Source organism: Takifugu rubripes, chromosome 2 (genome assembly GCF_901000725.2).
Source record: "Takifugu rubripes chromosome 2, fTakRub1.2, whole genome shotgun sequence".
In the NCBI taxonomy this organism is placed as follows: Eukaryota; Metazoa; Chordata; class Actinopteri; order Tetraodontiformes; family Tetraodontidae; genus Takifugu; species Takifugu rubripes.
This window is the reverse complement of record NC_042286.1, coordinates 9,251,813-9,266,413: the sequence shown is the minus strand read 5'-3', so window position 1 is coordinate 9,266,413 and position 14,601 is coordinate 9,251,813. Positions and strand designations below refer to the sequence as shown.

The 14,601-nt window shown below is 45.7% G+C and overlaps 3 protein-coding genes across 6 annotated transcripts; 1 reads left to right on the top strand and 2 right to left on the bottom strand.

Moving 5' to 3' along the window:
• Positions 1 to 86: 86 nt before the first annotated feature.
• msh4 (mutS homolog 4) lies at positions 87 to 6,373 on the bottom strand. Of its 4 annotated transcripts, XR_003887563.1 has the most exons (21): positions 5,704 to 6,370; positions 5,190 to 5,357; positions 4,952 to 5,115; positions 4,752 to 4,862; positions 4,506 to 4,621; positions 4,256 to 4,429; positions 4,006 to 4,178; positions 3,854 to 3,921; positions 3,642 to 3,716; positions 3,495 to 3,559; positions 3,237 to 3,406; positions 2,937 to 3,073; positions 2,720 to 2,823; positions 2,391 to 2,515; positions 1,591 to 1,791; positions 1,385 to 1,503; positions 1,164 to 1,292; positions 848 to 1,022; positions 690 to 778; positions 366 to 601; positions 87 to 227 (listed from the first exon to the last, which is right to left on the bottom strand). XR_003887563.1 is itself a non-coding variant. In XM_029832619.1 (20 exons), exons 1-20 carry the CDS (start codon positions 5,888 to 5,890, stop codon positions 416 to 418), a joined length of 2,736 nt encoding a protein of 911 aa, XP_029688479.1. In that variant the 5' UTR covers positions 5,891 to 6,370; the 3' UTR covers positions 234 to 415. The 4 variants fall into 4 exon arrangements, 3 of the variants coding, with proteins under 3 accessions (XP_029688479.1, XP_003962695.1, XP_029688480.1); XM_029832619.1 differs by lacking the exon at positions 87 to 227 and having other exon boundaries at positions 234 to 601; XM_003962646.3 differs by lacking the exon at positions 87 to 227 and having other exon boundaries at positions 234 to 601; positions 5,190 to 5,290; positions 5,704 to 5,839.
• Positions 6,374 to 6,439: 66 nt separating this feature from the next.
• Positions 6,440 to 7,815, top strand: vcpkmt (valosin containing protein lysine (K) methyltransferase). Its single transcript, XM_003962647.3, has 5 exons — positions 6,440 to 6,724; positions 6,931 to 7,044; positions 7,151 to 7,217; positions 7,309 to 7,428; positions 7,520 to 7,815. The coding sequence occupies exons 1-5, from the start codon at positions 6,474 to 6,476 to the stop codon at positions 7,628 to 7,630; spliced, it is 663 nt and encodes a 220-aa protein (XP_003962696.1). The 5' UTR covers positions 6,440 to 6,473; the 3' UTR covers positions 7,631 to 7,815.
• A 3,404-nt stretch (positions 7,816 to 11,219) lies between these two features.
• Positions 11,220 to 13,836, bottom strand: arf6b (ADP-ribosylation factor 6b). The gene is made up of 2 exons (XM_011617226.2): positions 13,574 to 13,836; positions 11,220 to 13,346 (listed from the first exon to the last, which is right to left on the bottom strand). Exon 2 carries the CDS (start codon positions 12,724 to 12,726, stop codon positions 12,199 to 12,201), a length of 528 nt encoding a protein of 175 aa, XP_011615528.1. The 5' UTR covers positions 12,727 to 13,346; positions 13,574 to 13,836; the 3' UTR covers positions 11,220 to 12,198.
• Positions 13,837 to 14,601: the final 765 nt, after the last annotated feature.

Sequence of the window (14,601 nt, the reverse complement as noted above, 5' to 3'; positions counted from 1 at the left end):
CGACGTGCGGGTGGACGCTCGTTTTGTGGTTTGGACTATCCCGCCAAGCGCCGTTATTACGTTAAGTCCAGCTGAACAATAGCCCCGCCTTTCCGAAGAAGCTGCGTTGTATTGATCTGACAGACCAGAGGAGAAAAGAAGGGCGTGGCCATTGCCGCTGACGCGAGTCCATTTAACTGGAGCAGAAAACGCACGTTCAGTACCGGACTCCAGTTGTTCCATTTGTTCTGGAGGGGATGGTGAAAACATCGTGTTTAATGGAATTTGATACGAACCGTTACACGACATTTCAATGGTTTCAACATTTTATAACATAAATGTTAACATAATATAAATAAAACAAATAAACCTATAAAGACAACCACCATTAGATGCTTATGGCCCTGATCCTTCTGGCCAGTGTCAGCCATTGCTCCTACAAAGTGGCCACTGGCTGCTCTGCGGCCTGCAGTTCAGCCTCATATTGTTTCTTAAGGCCTTTCAGATACATTCGCAAGCTGTCAGGGTCCAGCCTGGAGTTCCTGGCAGCCTGCAGGAGTCGGGTGGCCAGGTGGTACACGGCTCTCTGCTGCAGCGTTTCTGGATCACAATGATGTCTAGACTAGAGAAATATAAAAAATTAGAATGATGTATGGGGAAAATGAAAGAAACTCTGATATTAAATGCCCTGGGACACTTATATGACACACCAAAAGCTGCTGGCTAACTTTGGAGACAACTGTCTTTGCCTCCTTGATTAAATCTGATGGAAGCGAGGTCATTTCTGCCGCTCTCAGACCTGGAAGAGGGGAAAAAAAGGTCACCAACTTCTTCAAAATGGTTTGCTGCCCTTTCACTGTCTCTGTACCATAGTGTCTGTCTTCAGAGCATCCCCGCTGGAGCAGGTACGTGTACACCACGCTGTCAGTGCCAGAGTCACTGCTGCGTGTGTGCTGGACCCCCATGTGCTGGTTCTCCACATTGGGATAAAGAGTCTCCAGCTGGCAGAGCTCGAGAAAGTGCGTCGCAAACAGGGTGAACGCCTACAAGCGGCCATGAAACAAGCACGTCAACAAAAATAACACTGTATGAAAAATATAAAGCAAAGGAATCCGAGTTATCCTGTTTTCATTTTATTTGGAGGAGTGGCTGTACATACGGGAAATGAGGGTATTGTTTAGTACCTTGAGGCTAAGGAGGAACTCGCACACAGAGTGGCAAAGGCCAATGCCCTCTTCAGCACTGGTGCCCCGGCCCAGCTCATCTATGATGATCAGGGACCTGTCGCTGATGTTGTGGATGATATAAGAGATCTACAGATGAGAAATATAAGTAAGTGATACTTTATTCTTCGTTTTTTCTTCTTCGAAGAAAGAAGACGCGGGAGGAACTCTATTAAACATGCCTCCTTCATTTCCAGCATAAAGGTGGAAGAGCTTGTTTCAAAGTCGTCATCCACACCGATTCTGGTGAAAATCTGGTCGGCGACGCGGAACGAGGCATAGGTTGCAGGTACGTAAGAGCCTGGTACAACAAGTCGTCATCACTCACAAAGGCTCACACACACACACACACACACAGGGTAAGGGCATGAACTGCTTTGGCACTGACCTATCTGAGCCATGATCTGACACAGCGCCACCTGTTTGAGGTATGTGGATTTCCCACTCATGTTGGGCCCGGTGATGATGACGAAGTTGCAGCCCTCGGAGATGTAGGTGTTGTTGGACACAGGCAGCTGTCCAGCCATTCGCTCCAGGATAGGGTGACGACCCTGCTTGATAGCCAGAGTATCCGTGAAATCTGGGCGCACTGACAAGAGAGAGCAGAAAACAAATAACCGCCCGATTTTGCCGACCTGTTTCTAACAATTCTGTTTTATTTAGGAACTTTGGGTGAGGCCTGAAATGAGTGATGAGTGAGACACATTCATGCCAAAACAAAAGCTTTTCATCTCTTTGTTGTGGTAATTTGGTAACTGATTGAGTGAAAGTGGTGACACCCTAAAGCAAAAACAGTGTTCGGACAGAGACAAGTGCAGGAGTTCCGTCCAGTTCGCTGCTCTGCTGAAGAGATTTGTCTTAGTGTCTATAGTGTACCACTGCACTCTTATGTAACAGGGTAATCTGAGTACAAGCTGGCTGGGATGGATGGGGGCAGGCACTCAGCACATGTCTATGGAGAAATGTGTTCAGACAGCTGAGGTCCAGCTTTAACGTGCTGGTGCTGCACATGAAAAGGAATTTAGGCAAATGGGGCTGCCTGCATGGTGAAGCATTTTTTGGCCTGTCATGTGTAACACTGGCTGGTTGAGGCCTGATATGCCTACAGCAGTCCCTCGGACAACAGCAGGCTCCCGGTTTGACAGTCTGGGTTGAAGAGATGAAATGTCAACAGTGTTTCATTCTCACCATAATCTGAGAGGGTGCATGCATTAGCCAGGGAGACTAACATGTCCAGCATTGACACGGCGTCAGAAAGCTTGTAAAGGCAATGAATGTGCTCGTGAATGGTGCTCAGCAGTTGACGTATCACCCTGTATGGAAGCAAATTAGATTCTGCAGAGGTAAGCGCCGGGCGAAGTAATATCTGTGAAACAGCACCCTCTGGTGGAGGGAAAGTGCAACACAACACATTATTTGGATTCAAATGAAGTGTGGCTGATAAATGATGTGATATGAGAAAAAACAATTACGTGAAACTATTAAGCTGTAAAGTAATGAGACGGAGATAAACGCACACATAGGACATGTGAAAAATCTCCCTCAGGGCTTCATCACAACGGTCATTCATCTTCATCAGGTCTGCAGTAGTGAAGCTGTAGTTGTTCTTATGCTTGGTTATCTGGTGAGACAGATGGAAAATTCAAAATTAAAATTACTTTACTGTCCACCTGGGTCAAATTCAATGTTCTGATCTGATCCACACTTATTCTTCTCTTAATAAGATTAATATACCTTAATAAACTCTGAGGGAAGTTTCCCTTCAGGCAAGACCACTCCCTCAAGCCTCATCTGGATAAAGAAACCACGGGCTGTGCTGAAGCTGGTGCGCATCGGGAAACCATAATTCTCCCCCAACTGACTCACTAGGCCTGCGTAAAAGTGTGACAATCATTAAACACTGTTTTATAAAGACATTATTCTCACCAGCGCTCACCATACAAGAGAGAGGAATATATAGAATTCCATAAAGGATAGAACACACATCCCATTCACTTACACACTCAAGGTCATGTATGTGAACAGAATGATCACCTGCGATGTCGTCCACTATCTCGGTGTAAGCCCTGCGAGAGATGTCGAGGAACTCGTTGATGTTGGGGCGCACAGCGTAACATTTTTGGGTTCGCATGTGGAGGCTTCCTTTCAGGTAGGTGGTGTCGTCATTGATCACTGTCTTGATTTGCTCCAGTATCACGTCAAACCTGAGATGACATAGACATCAGAGGTCATTAGAGGACTCAGGTGGCAGCACGTAACCATAAGGATTCATTTTAGCAGGAAGAACAATACCTGCTGTCTTCTAGTGACGTGCAATATGCTTTCAGCAGAGCTGTGTTGCAGTTCTTCAACACCATCTGGTCATGAAGGGTGAAATGAAATTACATTAAGACTTTTGTGGAGCAAAACGCTGAATAATTGACTGGATAAGATGCAGACCTTTAACTGTGGCACTAGATCCAAAGTGTGTTTCAGCTGAATTACATGAGTGATTTTTGCTTCAGCAATCTGAACCTGTAGAAGCACAGAAACGGAAACAAGGACCCAGATTATAACAATGTAATCTAAATAGGTTAGATGATTAAAACACATGCACAAATTCACGTGATAGCAACTAGGCCATCTTAAGATGTAGTGGATAATGCACATACTGTTTCCTGTTTTGGGATTTGGACGAGGACAGACAGCAGCTGGTCCGTGTCGAGGAAATGACCAATCACTACGGAGGAAGAAAATGAGGCATCTTAACTACCACACACTCAACACTCAGTGTTTAATTAAAACACTTGTGCTTGTCCCAAACCGTTCTTCAGCCCAAAGAAGAGCTCCTCCTCCTGAAGCAGCTCCTGGATAGAGTCCAAGCGCATGTTAATGGTGTCCACGTCAACCAGAGGCTCCAGAATATTAGAGCGCAACCTTCTGGCACCACCAGCTGTTTTAGTGTGGTTGAGTACACCTAACAGACTGTGCTCACTCCTGTGCAGTGTGACAGATAAAGCACTAACGTGAGCAGGCGCTGGAGCATGTGACGATCCAGCTGTGACAGACGTTACCTGCGATCTCTGTTATTGACCACCAACTCCAGGTGTGACGCAGATGCCGAGTCGATCATGGCCGTCTGCTCGCTGCCTTTAAAGATCACTCTGAGAGACTTGGCAGCATAGACAGAGTTCTGAACAAACTCTAAATATTTCAGCAAAGCAGCAGCTGCTGCCAGGCAATAATACCTAATCAAATATGAAGTTTGGAAATTAAAAATATTGCAAGAGGGTATCTCTACCAGTAAAGAGCACTGCGCCGTACTTAGCTTGCACCTCCATGAGAACAGTAGAAAATTCTGGAGCACACAGCTGCTGAATGTACTCAAGGCCTTTTCTTTCATTAAAATATTTCCTTTGGACAGCAGTAAAAGTAACTCCCTGAGAAAAACAACATGGAAATGTGAAAACCACCTCACAGTCGCTTTTTAGTAACACCAATAACCACAAGCAGGACACATAATAGGACTTTGTTTGAGTGAACTGTGTGTTTTCTACTCAGCACTGGTACCGGGAAGTTTTCTGTGACCAGATTGAACAGTTTTGTCCCCTTTCCCTTCTCACTAGCTGTGTCTGGCATCAATATCTCCAGTGGCACCAGGATATGGATCTTGGTTATAACCTGCCAGAAACAAACAAACATGTGACTGAAACATGGGCGCTGCCTATTTTGGCATGTAGTATCAACAGTGAATAAAGAGCATTGGTTACTTTGGCATAGGTCCCAGTGTCTGCAAACTGAGAGAGTACAAGCTCTGGACATCTCAGGTTGAGGCTAGCCATGCCAATCTCTCCTCTGGCCAAACCACGTCCTTCAACCAGGGCCACCATCACAGAAGCACTAGAGGCTGCAGCCCCAGAAGAGCAACTCGTGACTGCAAATGCAGAAGAAAAAGAAATGCATTTCCCCTCTTGTTGACATAATCTACAACATTAGGGGAAGAGGTACTTGAGTAATCTGTCAATGGTGTCCGTGCAGGGTGCGTGCCCATGGCCCCTGCAGGCCGTGATGTCCTCCAGAGCGTTCCTCCATGACCGCGATGGGAAGAACTTTCGGAGGTGGATGCAAGCAGAGAAGGGTTTGTCATGCCTTTCTGGAAGCTGTGGCTAAGCTGGCCTGAGACCAAAAATAAGACATTTGTGTCCTTTGTGATTCTTTAAAATGTTATTGTCCACTTAATGACCACTTAAACCACAGAGCCACAGCATCAAATCCACTTCATCCTCAACTTTTCCCACATAATCGTATGTATATCTGTGTACTATGGTGTTGTATCTGGTGTATCAAAGAAGCTAATTCTGATGATCTTTGGATGTACTGACGTGACCAGTAACACAATAATAATAAATCCGGTGTGGAACTGGGTAACTAAGCTGGTATTTTAAAGAATGTGAAATATAATAAATTGTATCAGTCGTAAAATGGTTCATAATGTTGGTATAAAGAGCTTTAAAGAACCCACCTGGATGTGTTGTCGGCTGCAGAGCACTGTGACTGGAACTGGCACCGTCACCTCGGTTCGAGCAACTCGATGATGCGGACACGGCCTCGTAGCTGGTAGTTTCGTTCCTCCCGCTTCTGTCCTTTGACCTTTGTCCGTATTGGGATTTACCGCAGGGTGTTACTTCGTCTGTGCTGCTGCCAAACATTTTGAAACCCCTCGCAGCTCAGTAATTAGCGCCAATTTAAATTAAGCGAATATGCTAATTTCAGCTTCCTGCTAAGCTAAATCCGTCCCGTGCAGCGCACGCGCTGCCAAAAGCTTCGCGCGATCTTTTTTTAAGTCTACGGCTCGTGCCCGGTTAGTATCGGCACCGTTAGCGATGCTTTAAAAACATTTTTAAAAAATAAATAAGAGACAATACGTTTGCATTTGTTATTCGGTTATTAAAGCTGTAGATGCAGAAAAATATATGGCAAATAAGGAAAAAAGTGCAATATGTCGAATATAAATTATATAATTATAAATTATTAATTAAAGGTCCAAAGTAGGAGTTGCTGTTATAAAAGGTCCTGCCAATAATCACCAATAAATGTTCTAATTTGACCATACTTTGAATTGTAATGGAAAATACAGACAACTGCATATTTGTTATTACATAACCCCCTCCCTTGGCGGAGGTTATAACATTTTTCTACACGATAAACGCCTTTGCGGTCAGCTGAAAGTGTATTTTACTTTGAAAAACATACCTAACCGGAAACCGCTTTCTACTTCCTGTCAAAAGCAACATGGCGGATGATGACAGTCGGTATTTTGTCAGAGAGATTGAGAAAAGTGACGGCTGTATCCTTAACATAAAACAGTGCTATCTGGGGGACGTCGGTTGTGTAGTTTGGGATGCAGCTATTGTTCTTGCAAAATATTTAGAGACGAAACATTTTCATGATCCGTCGTCAGGAGTGAACGCGTGGGCTGGGAAGAGTGTCCTGGAGTTGGGAGCTGGGACTGGAGTTGTTGGTCTGATGGCAGCCACGATGGGGTGAGATCGCTGCTTAAATAGCGTGTCTTGTTAGGTTTTATATGTTGTTTCAATTTAGCTTTATAAATTTAAATGAACTTCATCACCAACGTGCTTCTTGTAAGCAAATAAATAGTTGTGGTGTTCATAAGCAATAGAATATAACAGAGTTTGCATTGCATGATGCTTAGATGTTTTTTTTTGTTGTTGTTTACTATATCCTATAGAGCCCATGTTACTGTGACGGACCTGGAGGATCTGCAGACACTCTTGAGGCTTAACATTAAAGAAAACCAGATGCATATTCGCAGTGGATCAATAACTGCCAAGGTACTAAAATGGTTTGTACTTATTTCTATTTCACATGTTTCTTGGTTGAATCAAAGTCGTGTGTCCCAGTTGTATTTTTATCACACTGATATAATTGCTGTCAAATGTGTTTTAAAGGGGTGACGTTTCAGACATGCCCCCTCCACATTATGTTCTTCTGGCAGACTGCATCTATTATGAGGAGGTAATGTAGTAAAGTTGGTTCATTTAAAAAATAAGCCCATTCTTTAGGGTTCCTTTTGACACCTTTCTGTTTCTCACCTCTTTTAACGTAGTCTGTCGGTCCACTTGTGGAGACCTTGAGGTTTATCGCTGGACCGGACACCTGCATCATTTGTTGCTATGAGCAACGTACAGAGGGTGTCAATCCAAGGGTGGAACAGAGATTTTTTGAGGTAAGAACAAAAACCACAGCCTTGGTTGTACATTAATACAAGGAAACAAATGGAAGCAATTGTCATCTTTCCATGCCTTATCTTGTTTTAGTTGCTGCAACAAAACTTCAGCTGTGAGGAAATCCCTTTGGAGAAACAAGATCCTGAATTTAGCAGTCCAGACATCCACATCTTGCACATCAGAAGGAAAAGCTGTGATTAATTGTTGAAATTTGTCAATACCAATGTAAAATGTTCCATATTAACATTGCTTCTTAGTCAGTCTGTACTGGAATGTGTATATTTTTGTATATTTGTTTCTCTACTTTTTTAGAAACGTGTTAAAGAAACATTGTTGCGATGTGTGATTGGAGTAAAAAATAAAATTCAACGGACCTGTTATGAAAACTGTTTTTCACCTTTATTTAAGGGAATTCTGTGACACAAGTGTGATTCCACTCATCGCTCCTATTGAACACTAGGGGGCGGTAAGTGCATTGCAAGTGATTAATCTCATGTTTTGTTACTGCATTTAAAAAGGTTTAAAAAGAAAATCAGCACTAATTAGCTAAATTCATGTGCTAATAGAGATTGCAGCTAAATGGAAGCCAACGAGGGGCATGCCAGCTCCCCCTGAAAGCATGCCCTCCATGCAAGGGGAATTCCACTCCAAGTCCCAGATTAGCTGGAAGATTACAGCTATTTTTCAAGCATAAACCGTGAAGTATGCCCCCACTCCCGCAGGCATGCACCGGCCCCTCGGAGCCTTTCATGCAGCTCACTGTTTACACTCTGGAGGCCCGGCGTATCGAGCACCGCGGCCTCCAACACTGAGCTCGAATAAAAACATTAAGAGCTGCTGGGGTGGGTGTTTTACAGTCAAACAGATTTATTTTGCTGCTATTTATTGACTAGAGTTACTCCAAGACTTAATATTTCTGAACGCAGAGTTGTATATTTTTGACAAAATCATTTCAACTCACTTAACTCCAATCTGAGGGCGTAGAAACAGAGATGGGGTGACTCCTCGATCCCTGTTGGTGACCAGGACATGTTCAGAAAATTAAATTAAGCTGCTGGTATTAAATTCATGTCCCCAGAGGAGCAATAGAGTAGATCAGAGGTGAGCATAACTCTCTGCTCAGCCTGAACATACTGAAATCAGGTCTCTCTCTCTCTCGACTCGCTGTGTTTGCTTCTTGTTAAATGTTAACCAGAAATTAATTTGGAAAATGTCTTTTAGGACATAGGATAGGATAGTGAAATTGGTCCAGTGCTGCATGGGAGTACAGGCAGGATTACTGTAAAAGAGGACAACCCAGACAAGCCAAAGGTGTCTGCACACCCACTGCTGCCACTACTGTACTTTGTTTTCCCTGTGTAAAATAAGAAGTGGGGATTTCCTAACAGTAGGTGGCGTAATCACCAGGAATATCATTTAACCTGTGTGGAAACCTGAGATAAGAGTCCCAGTGCTGCTGTTTTTTGTGGATTCCAGTAATTATTGAGAGTGGTGTGCAGTCTAACCCCGGGCTAAAGCTCAGAAATTCACAGCGGATTCTTCCCAAAGCAAGAAAACATGAGGCGGGGGGATTGTGTCGGGCCTCCAGACCAGATGGTTGGAGGAGAGTGACTCAGCACAGCCTCCCCGGTGCGCTCCACTCAGCTGCACCCCAGATAAAGTGACACAGAAGATCCTTTGTGTCGCCATTATCACATCGCCCGGAGCCCAGAGACGCCGTTCCAGAAAGCACGACTCATTTTCTCAAGAATAGACCCGAAACTGGGTTGATTAAAAATAGAAGAAAAAAAGAAGTATGCAAAATAAAACGAGCAGCTCTGAGCTTGGTATAGTAAACTCGGGCACAGAGCTGCACTTTCCACGCCGACAAAGCCAAAAAAAGACTTTAAACGACAGATATTGCTGCTGCAACATGATGACAGAGCAGTTCCACACTGAGGGGTGTGATCAGTGTTTATCCTGTAACACAGGGCAACAAGCCTGAGTCCCAGGGTGCACCTTGGCCTGGATGCCACAGCCCAGCCTACAACCAAATCCATAAAATTTACAAGGAGACTCATTACCCGAGACAGCAGGCTGCACGCAGGACGGGCAGGTGAAAGCAAGCAGCGTTTCGCACGACATTCGAGACCGTTAACCTCAGCAGGAAACCTGAAACAACTTCCTGCTGCTTCCAGATCTGCTCTGAGCTCGGCGTGCGTTCATTATTCAGCAGCTCTGCCGACGGCGCGGCCTCGACCGGACCAGACCTTTCATTACCGGGGCGGCGAACATCAGCTGGTCCATTCTAACAGACGAATAAAAGGCTTAAATAATGCTCTTCGCCCACGTGTGCGAGAACATCTGCGTCCGCACGGATCCCAAAATCCCGCTGTGATTTTTTCCAGTTGGGCGCGGCCGCTTAGCTGCAGGCCCACATTCAGACATTAATGACTGTTTCCACAAGCTCGCAGCCAGTCACAAGCACGGTGGTTTCACTACCTGAACATACCACGGGTGCCTGGCGTCCTGCAGCTGCTGGAGCTCAGAGGAAGTGAGCGAGGACGTGCGAAGAAGGCCAGGCCCGCCCCTGAAAGCCACAAGTGCGGCTGAAAGCGAGTGACGATTCCAGTCAGGTTCTTCAGCGTTTTAAAGCTGCTTCATCTACTAAAAAATGTGTAAATATCCCATTTCGTGCCAGAAGTGTTTACATTTCTTCTTCCAGTGACCTTAAACCCACAGCTGACCTTTCTCCCCAGGAAGGAACTGGAGTCGACAGGAGGGCAGAGGATGAGGTCATAAAACCTCTCCTGCCATCTTTGTCCTCCCCCTGCTGTACCAATAAAGCCGCGACGATCACATGGTTGTAATGAAGTGCCTGAAACTAAAGTGGCCATTATGGCCCAATTAAAGCGCCATCAGCTTCCAATGGTGGCCCAGGATCGGCCCCTCGCTGCTGATTTACCGCCGTGAACGTAAATCACCGCTGCAGGAATCCGGGGGCTGTGAGACACACCCTGCTCAGGATGCGTCTCCCTACCCGTCTCCTGGGAATCTCGTGGTTCTAAAGCAAACATCCTGCAAATACCAAACTTCCCTGCCACACGTAGAGGCAGACGGATCACGAGTCGCTCATTTTTACGTGGATATGCAAAATACTGGCAGAGAGGAGGACCCAAGGTCAGCCATAAGACCGCCGTTACACTCTGCTCTTTAGTGTGGGAGCATTCATTGCTGCTTTAAACAGCCATTTACTTAATCAAAGCTATGTAAACGCCTTTGTTTCCTGTGACGGCGCCACACGTGGCTGCAAGCTGCTCCGGGCCTGGACAGCCCTTCGTTAATCGACGCTAAACTCAGCAATCATCTGAGGATTTTCTGTACGATTCTCTTCCCCCATCACGCACCGTCCTTGGCCGTCTCAAAACAAACAAGCTTCCTTTTTGTTGCTTCTCTTCTCTTTTTTTTTTCTAAAGAAACTGGGGAAGCTACAGCCTAATAACAGCGTGACTCACGACCAACACGCAGCAGTCAAAGAATTCATACTTCAGCAGATCCGTTATGCTACGCTATCATGTGGCTGGCATAAAAAAAGAATGAAGATTGCAGCATGTGAACTTCCTGTTTTGTAGGTTTACAGAGTAACAGCGAGCGTGGCGGAGCAGAATCTGCGCAGCGGCACTAAAACCCTGGGGAATTCTAAAACTGCAGACTCTCAAGCATCTTTTCCCACACGCTATTTATAAACCAGCAGAAGAGTTACTCATCTACCTGATGCCGATGGTGGGGAAACAAATGAGACGTAAACGGCTTTAAAATCACTTTTTTAATAAGACATTACAATGACATTGTTCTGTACATGGACCCCCAGTCAAAACAGGAGTAAGAGCTGCACCGTCATCATCATCATCCTCTCCTCACTGGTAAGCAGCTGAAATCCTCTGACTGCGCGACAGATGGACTGATGGAGGGTTACTGTACTCTCGTACTCATGCTACAGATATAGGCTATCATATAATGTCCCCGAACTGAGACTAATCGACGGTCAGATCAGATTCAGAGCGCTAAGAGCTGAAGAACAATTCTGGAACGATCGAGTGCGTGTAACCTGAAAATAATCATCCATTTTTAAAAAGAAAGGTCCCAACAAGCATTTCCAACGTCCCGGAGGCCGACTTGTAGAACGTTCCGAACATTTAATCACCAAGACGTGACACGAGAGGTCAATGAGTAAATTTATACGGCCCACAGAGGGGGATCGGCTGGGTGACAACAGATCTGAAGTCAGTTTTTATTCATTTGCAGTCGTGATGAGAGGGGACAATGTCAGTGAGCAATGGTGCGTTTTCAGTCAAGATCACCGATGAGAAATACTTCGCAGCACAGCGCTGCGTTGGCCCGGACGCCAAAGTCCTTTGGGTGGGCTACATGAACGTGAGATCTCACCACAGAAGAAAAACAAGAACCTTTCGAACAACCTGTGTCCCAACAGGGGTGAACAGTTGGACTTCCTTTGGAGAACAGAACAGGCAGAGCTCATGATCTCAGTGGCTTTAACATTACAACCAACCAATTCCTCCTTCACCAAGCCTCCAAAACCATGGCCTGCAAGGGAACAAGCTCATCTCAAGCCAGCAAAACAGAGTAGAAGATAAATTAGTCAAGGGGAAAACATATGCAAAAATAAATGGGGGGTAATCAACTTCCTCTGGATCATACTCATTTTGAGAGGTTATTTGTTACTAGCAATGTTGTTATGGAATCGGCCTAAAACAGTCTGCGCTTGATCATTAAGATTTGTAGTTTGAGGTCAACCATGTCAGGCCCTCGTACAGTCCGTCGCCTGAAGTCGCACAGGAGGGCTGAACATACCAATTTCTATCTCTGATCCGGGTCAGGCCGAGCTTCTCCTGGATTTCGTGTGGCTTCATGGCGTCCGGGAGGTCTTGCTTGTTGGCGAATATCAAGATGATGGCATCCCTCATCTCCCGGTCGCTGATGATGCGGTGAAGCTCCTGCCTGGCCTCGTCGATGCGATCCCTGTCCGCGCAATCCACCACGAAGATCAGCCCCTGGGTGCCCGTGTAGTAGTGTCGCCACAGAGGACGGATCTTGTCCTGGCCCCCGACATCCCAGACGTTGAACTTGACGTTTTTGTAGGTGACGGTCTCCACGTTGAAGCCGACCGTGGGGATCGTGGTGACAGATTGTCCGAGTTTGAGTTTGTAAAGGATCGTTGTCTTTCCGGCAGCGTCGAGTCCGAGCATTAATATTCTCATCTCCTTGTTGCCAAAGATTTTTGAGAGCATTTTCCCCATTTTGAACTCTTGTGCATAAATACTGTTCCAAAAAGAAATAACACTAGTAGGGCTCTGATGAATACTTAGGCTGAATATGGCTCCACTTTATGGGCTAACTTGCACAAACATGCTTTAGGGTGGGGTAAAAGGTCAAAAATTCACACTCATGTTAAGACTGAAGTACAGGACTTGGGGACTTTTCACCACAGTGCTCTCGTTTGGGGAAATGTTGCATTTAAATGCGGAGTATGACAATGTTGGCAGGCCGTGAACACATCATGGCAGGGTTAACAAGCTGGCAGCAGCTGCTGCTGCAACACGCTCATAATGCTGCTCACAACCGTAAATCACGATAAACGGCGTGACTAACGCGGCCACTTGGGAGGGAAAAATTAACTGAGCACACACGCAAAAGACCTGTGAAAAAGCCACGGCACTTGTGAATTTCTGGGGGATTTGTGTCTGGCCGTCCTCTTCATCGGGTGCGCCCTTGTTCGTTTAACGGGGGGAAAATCCGGTACGATTTAGGCCGGGTTAACTTCACCGTAGTAGCGAGGACGTGTTCGAAAAGACAATCCTTTGGGTCTTGGGGGGTAAATTTTTTTTATCCACACAGGCACCTCCACACCGCGTCTCACCTAGAAAGAAATTTGAGAGGACGGTCAAATAAGCCAAATTAGCCGCCGCTGGTGGCTGCTAGCGACAGCTAGCGAGCTAACATCAGCTAGCGTCAAGTCTAGCAGGCTGGTCTGAGGCTAAACATAGTTAGCGGCTGCAAACTACTCATCTGCCTAAAAAAAACACACGCGACTCCGAGGAAAGACCTTCCCCGATGGTGATTCCAATTGAAATGAAAGATATTTACCCCGTATCTCCCCCTCCTGCCGGTGAAATCCACCCAGTCGCTCCTCTTTCTCTGTGAAGTCGGGCTGGTCGCAGCGCTGCTACACCGGAAAGGTGTGGAGCTGCATTAACCGCCACTTCCTCCCGTCGGCTTCATTCACAGGCTGCCGCCGTGCTGCGTTCACGGTCTGAGGCTGCTATGAGTCACAGCGCAACAACGAAACGCTCGCAATCAAACCCAAATAACAACGGAACGTTCGACCCTCTTTTTTTTTTGGTCCCGGTCCTTTTACTCTAACGCTGGGTTGAAAGTCTTCCCCAAGCGGCTTTGATTAAAGTTTTTAAATAAGCTCATTAAAAGTCAAACCGATATAAAAGGACGTCGTTTTAAACAGGTCAGCGGCGCCACTGCGCCATCGTGTGGTGGCGATTAAAACAACAGTTAAAACCCATGCGTTATTGTGGCATGAAGTGGATAACTATAATAAAGGGACCGTGTACGCACAACCTCGGAGACGGTTCTAGCTACTTTTATTCCGAGCACGCTTTCAGAGAGGGCCGCCAAGGTCATGCTGCAGACTTTACTTGTTTCGCAGGAGAGTGTATTGCGACAACGCACGGAAAAAGAATTCCACTGGGAGCACGACGCAAAAGCAATAAAACATTGTGGCACTAGTGCAAAGATAATTTGCAGTGGCGGGTTTGCTGCTTATTTGCAATATCTACACATGGAAAATCCACTGAAATCTCAACCTGCTGTTCTGCGCCTGATATACAGTGATCCCTCGTTTATCGCGGGAGTTACGTTCCAAAAGTAACACGCGAAAAGTGAAATCCGCGAAGTAGCAACTTTATTTTTTTTAAATTATTTTACAATGCAATACTGAACAGTAGAATGAAACCAAACATCAAAACCTGTTTTAAAGACCAAACTTTGTTTAAAACAATAATTTTAATATAGTAATACTGTACAAGATTGGAAACATTGTCACTCGCGTATTTCACGGTCCCAGCTGTGCCTCTGCGTCCTGACTCCGCTCCGCTGTAGCG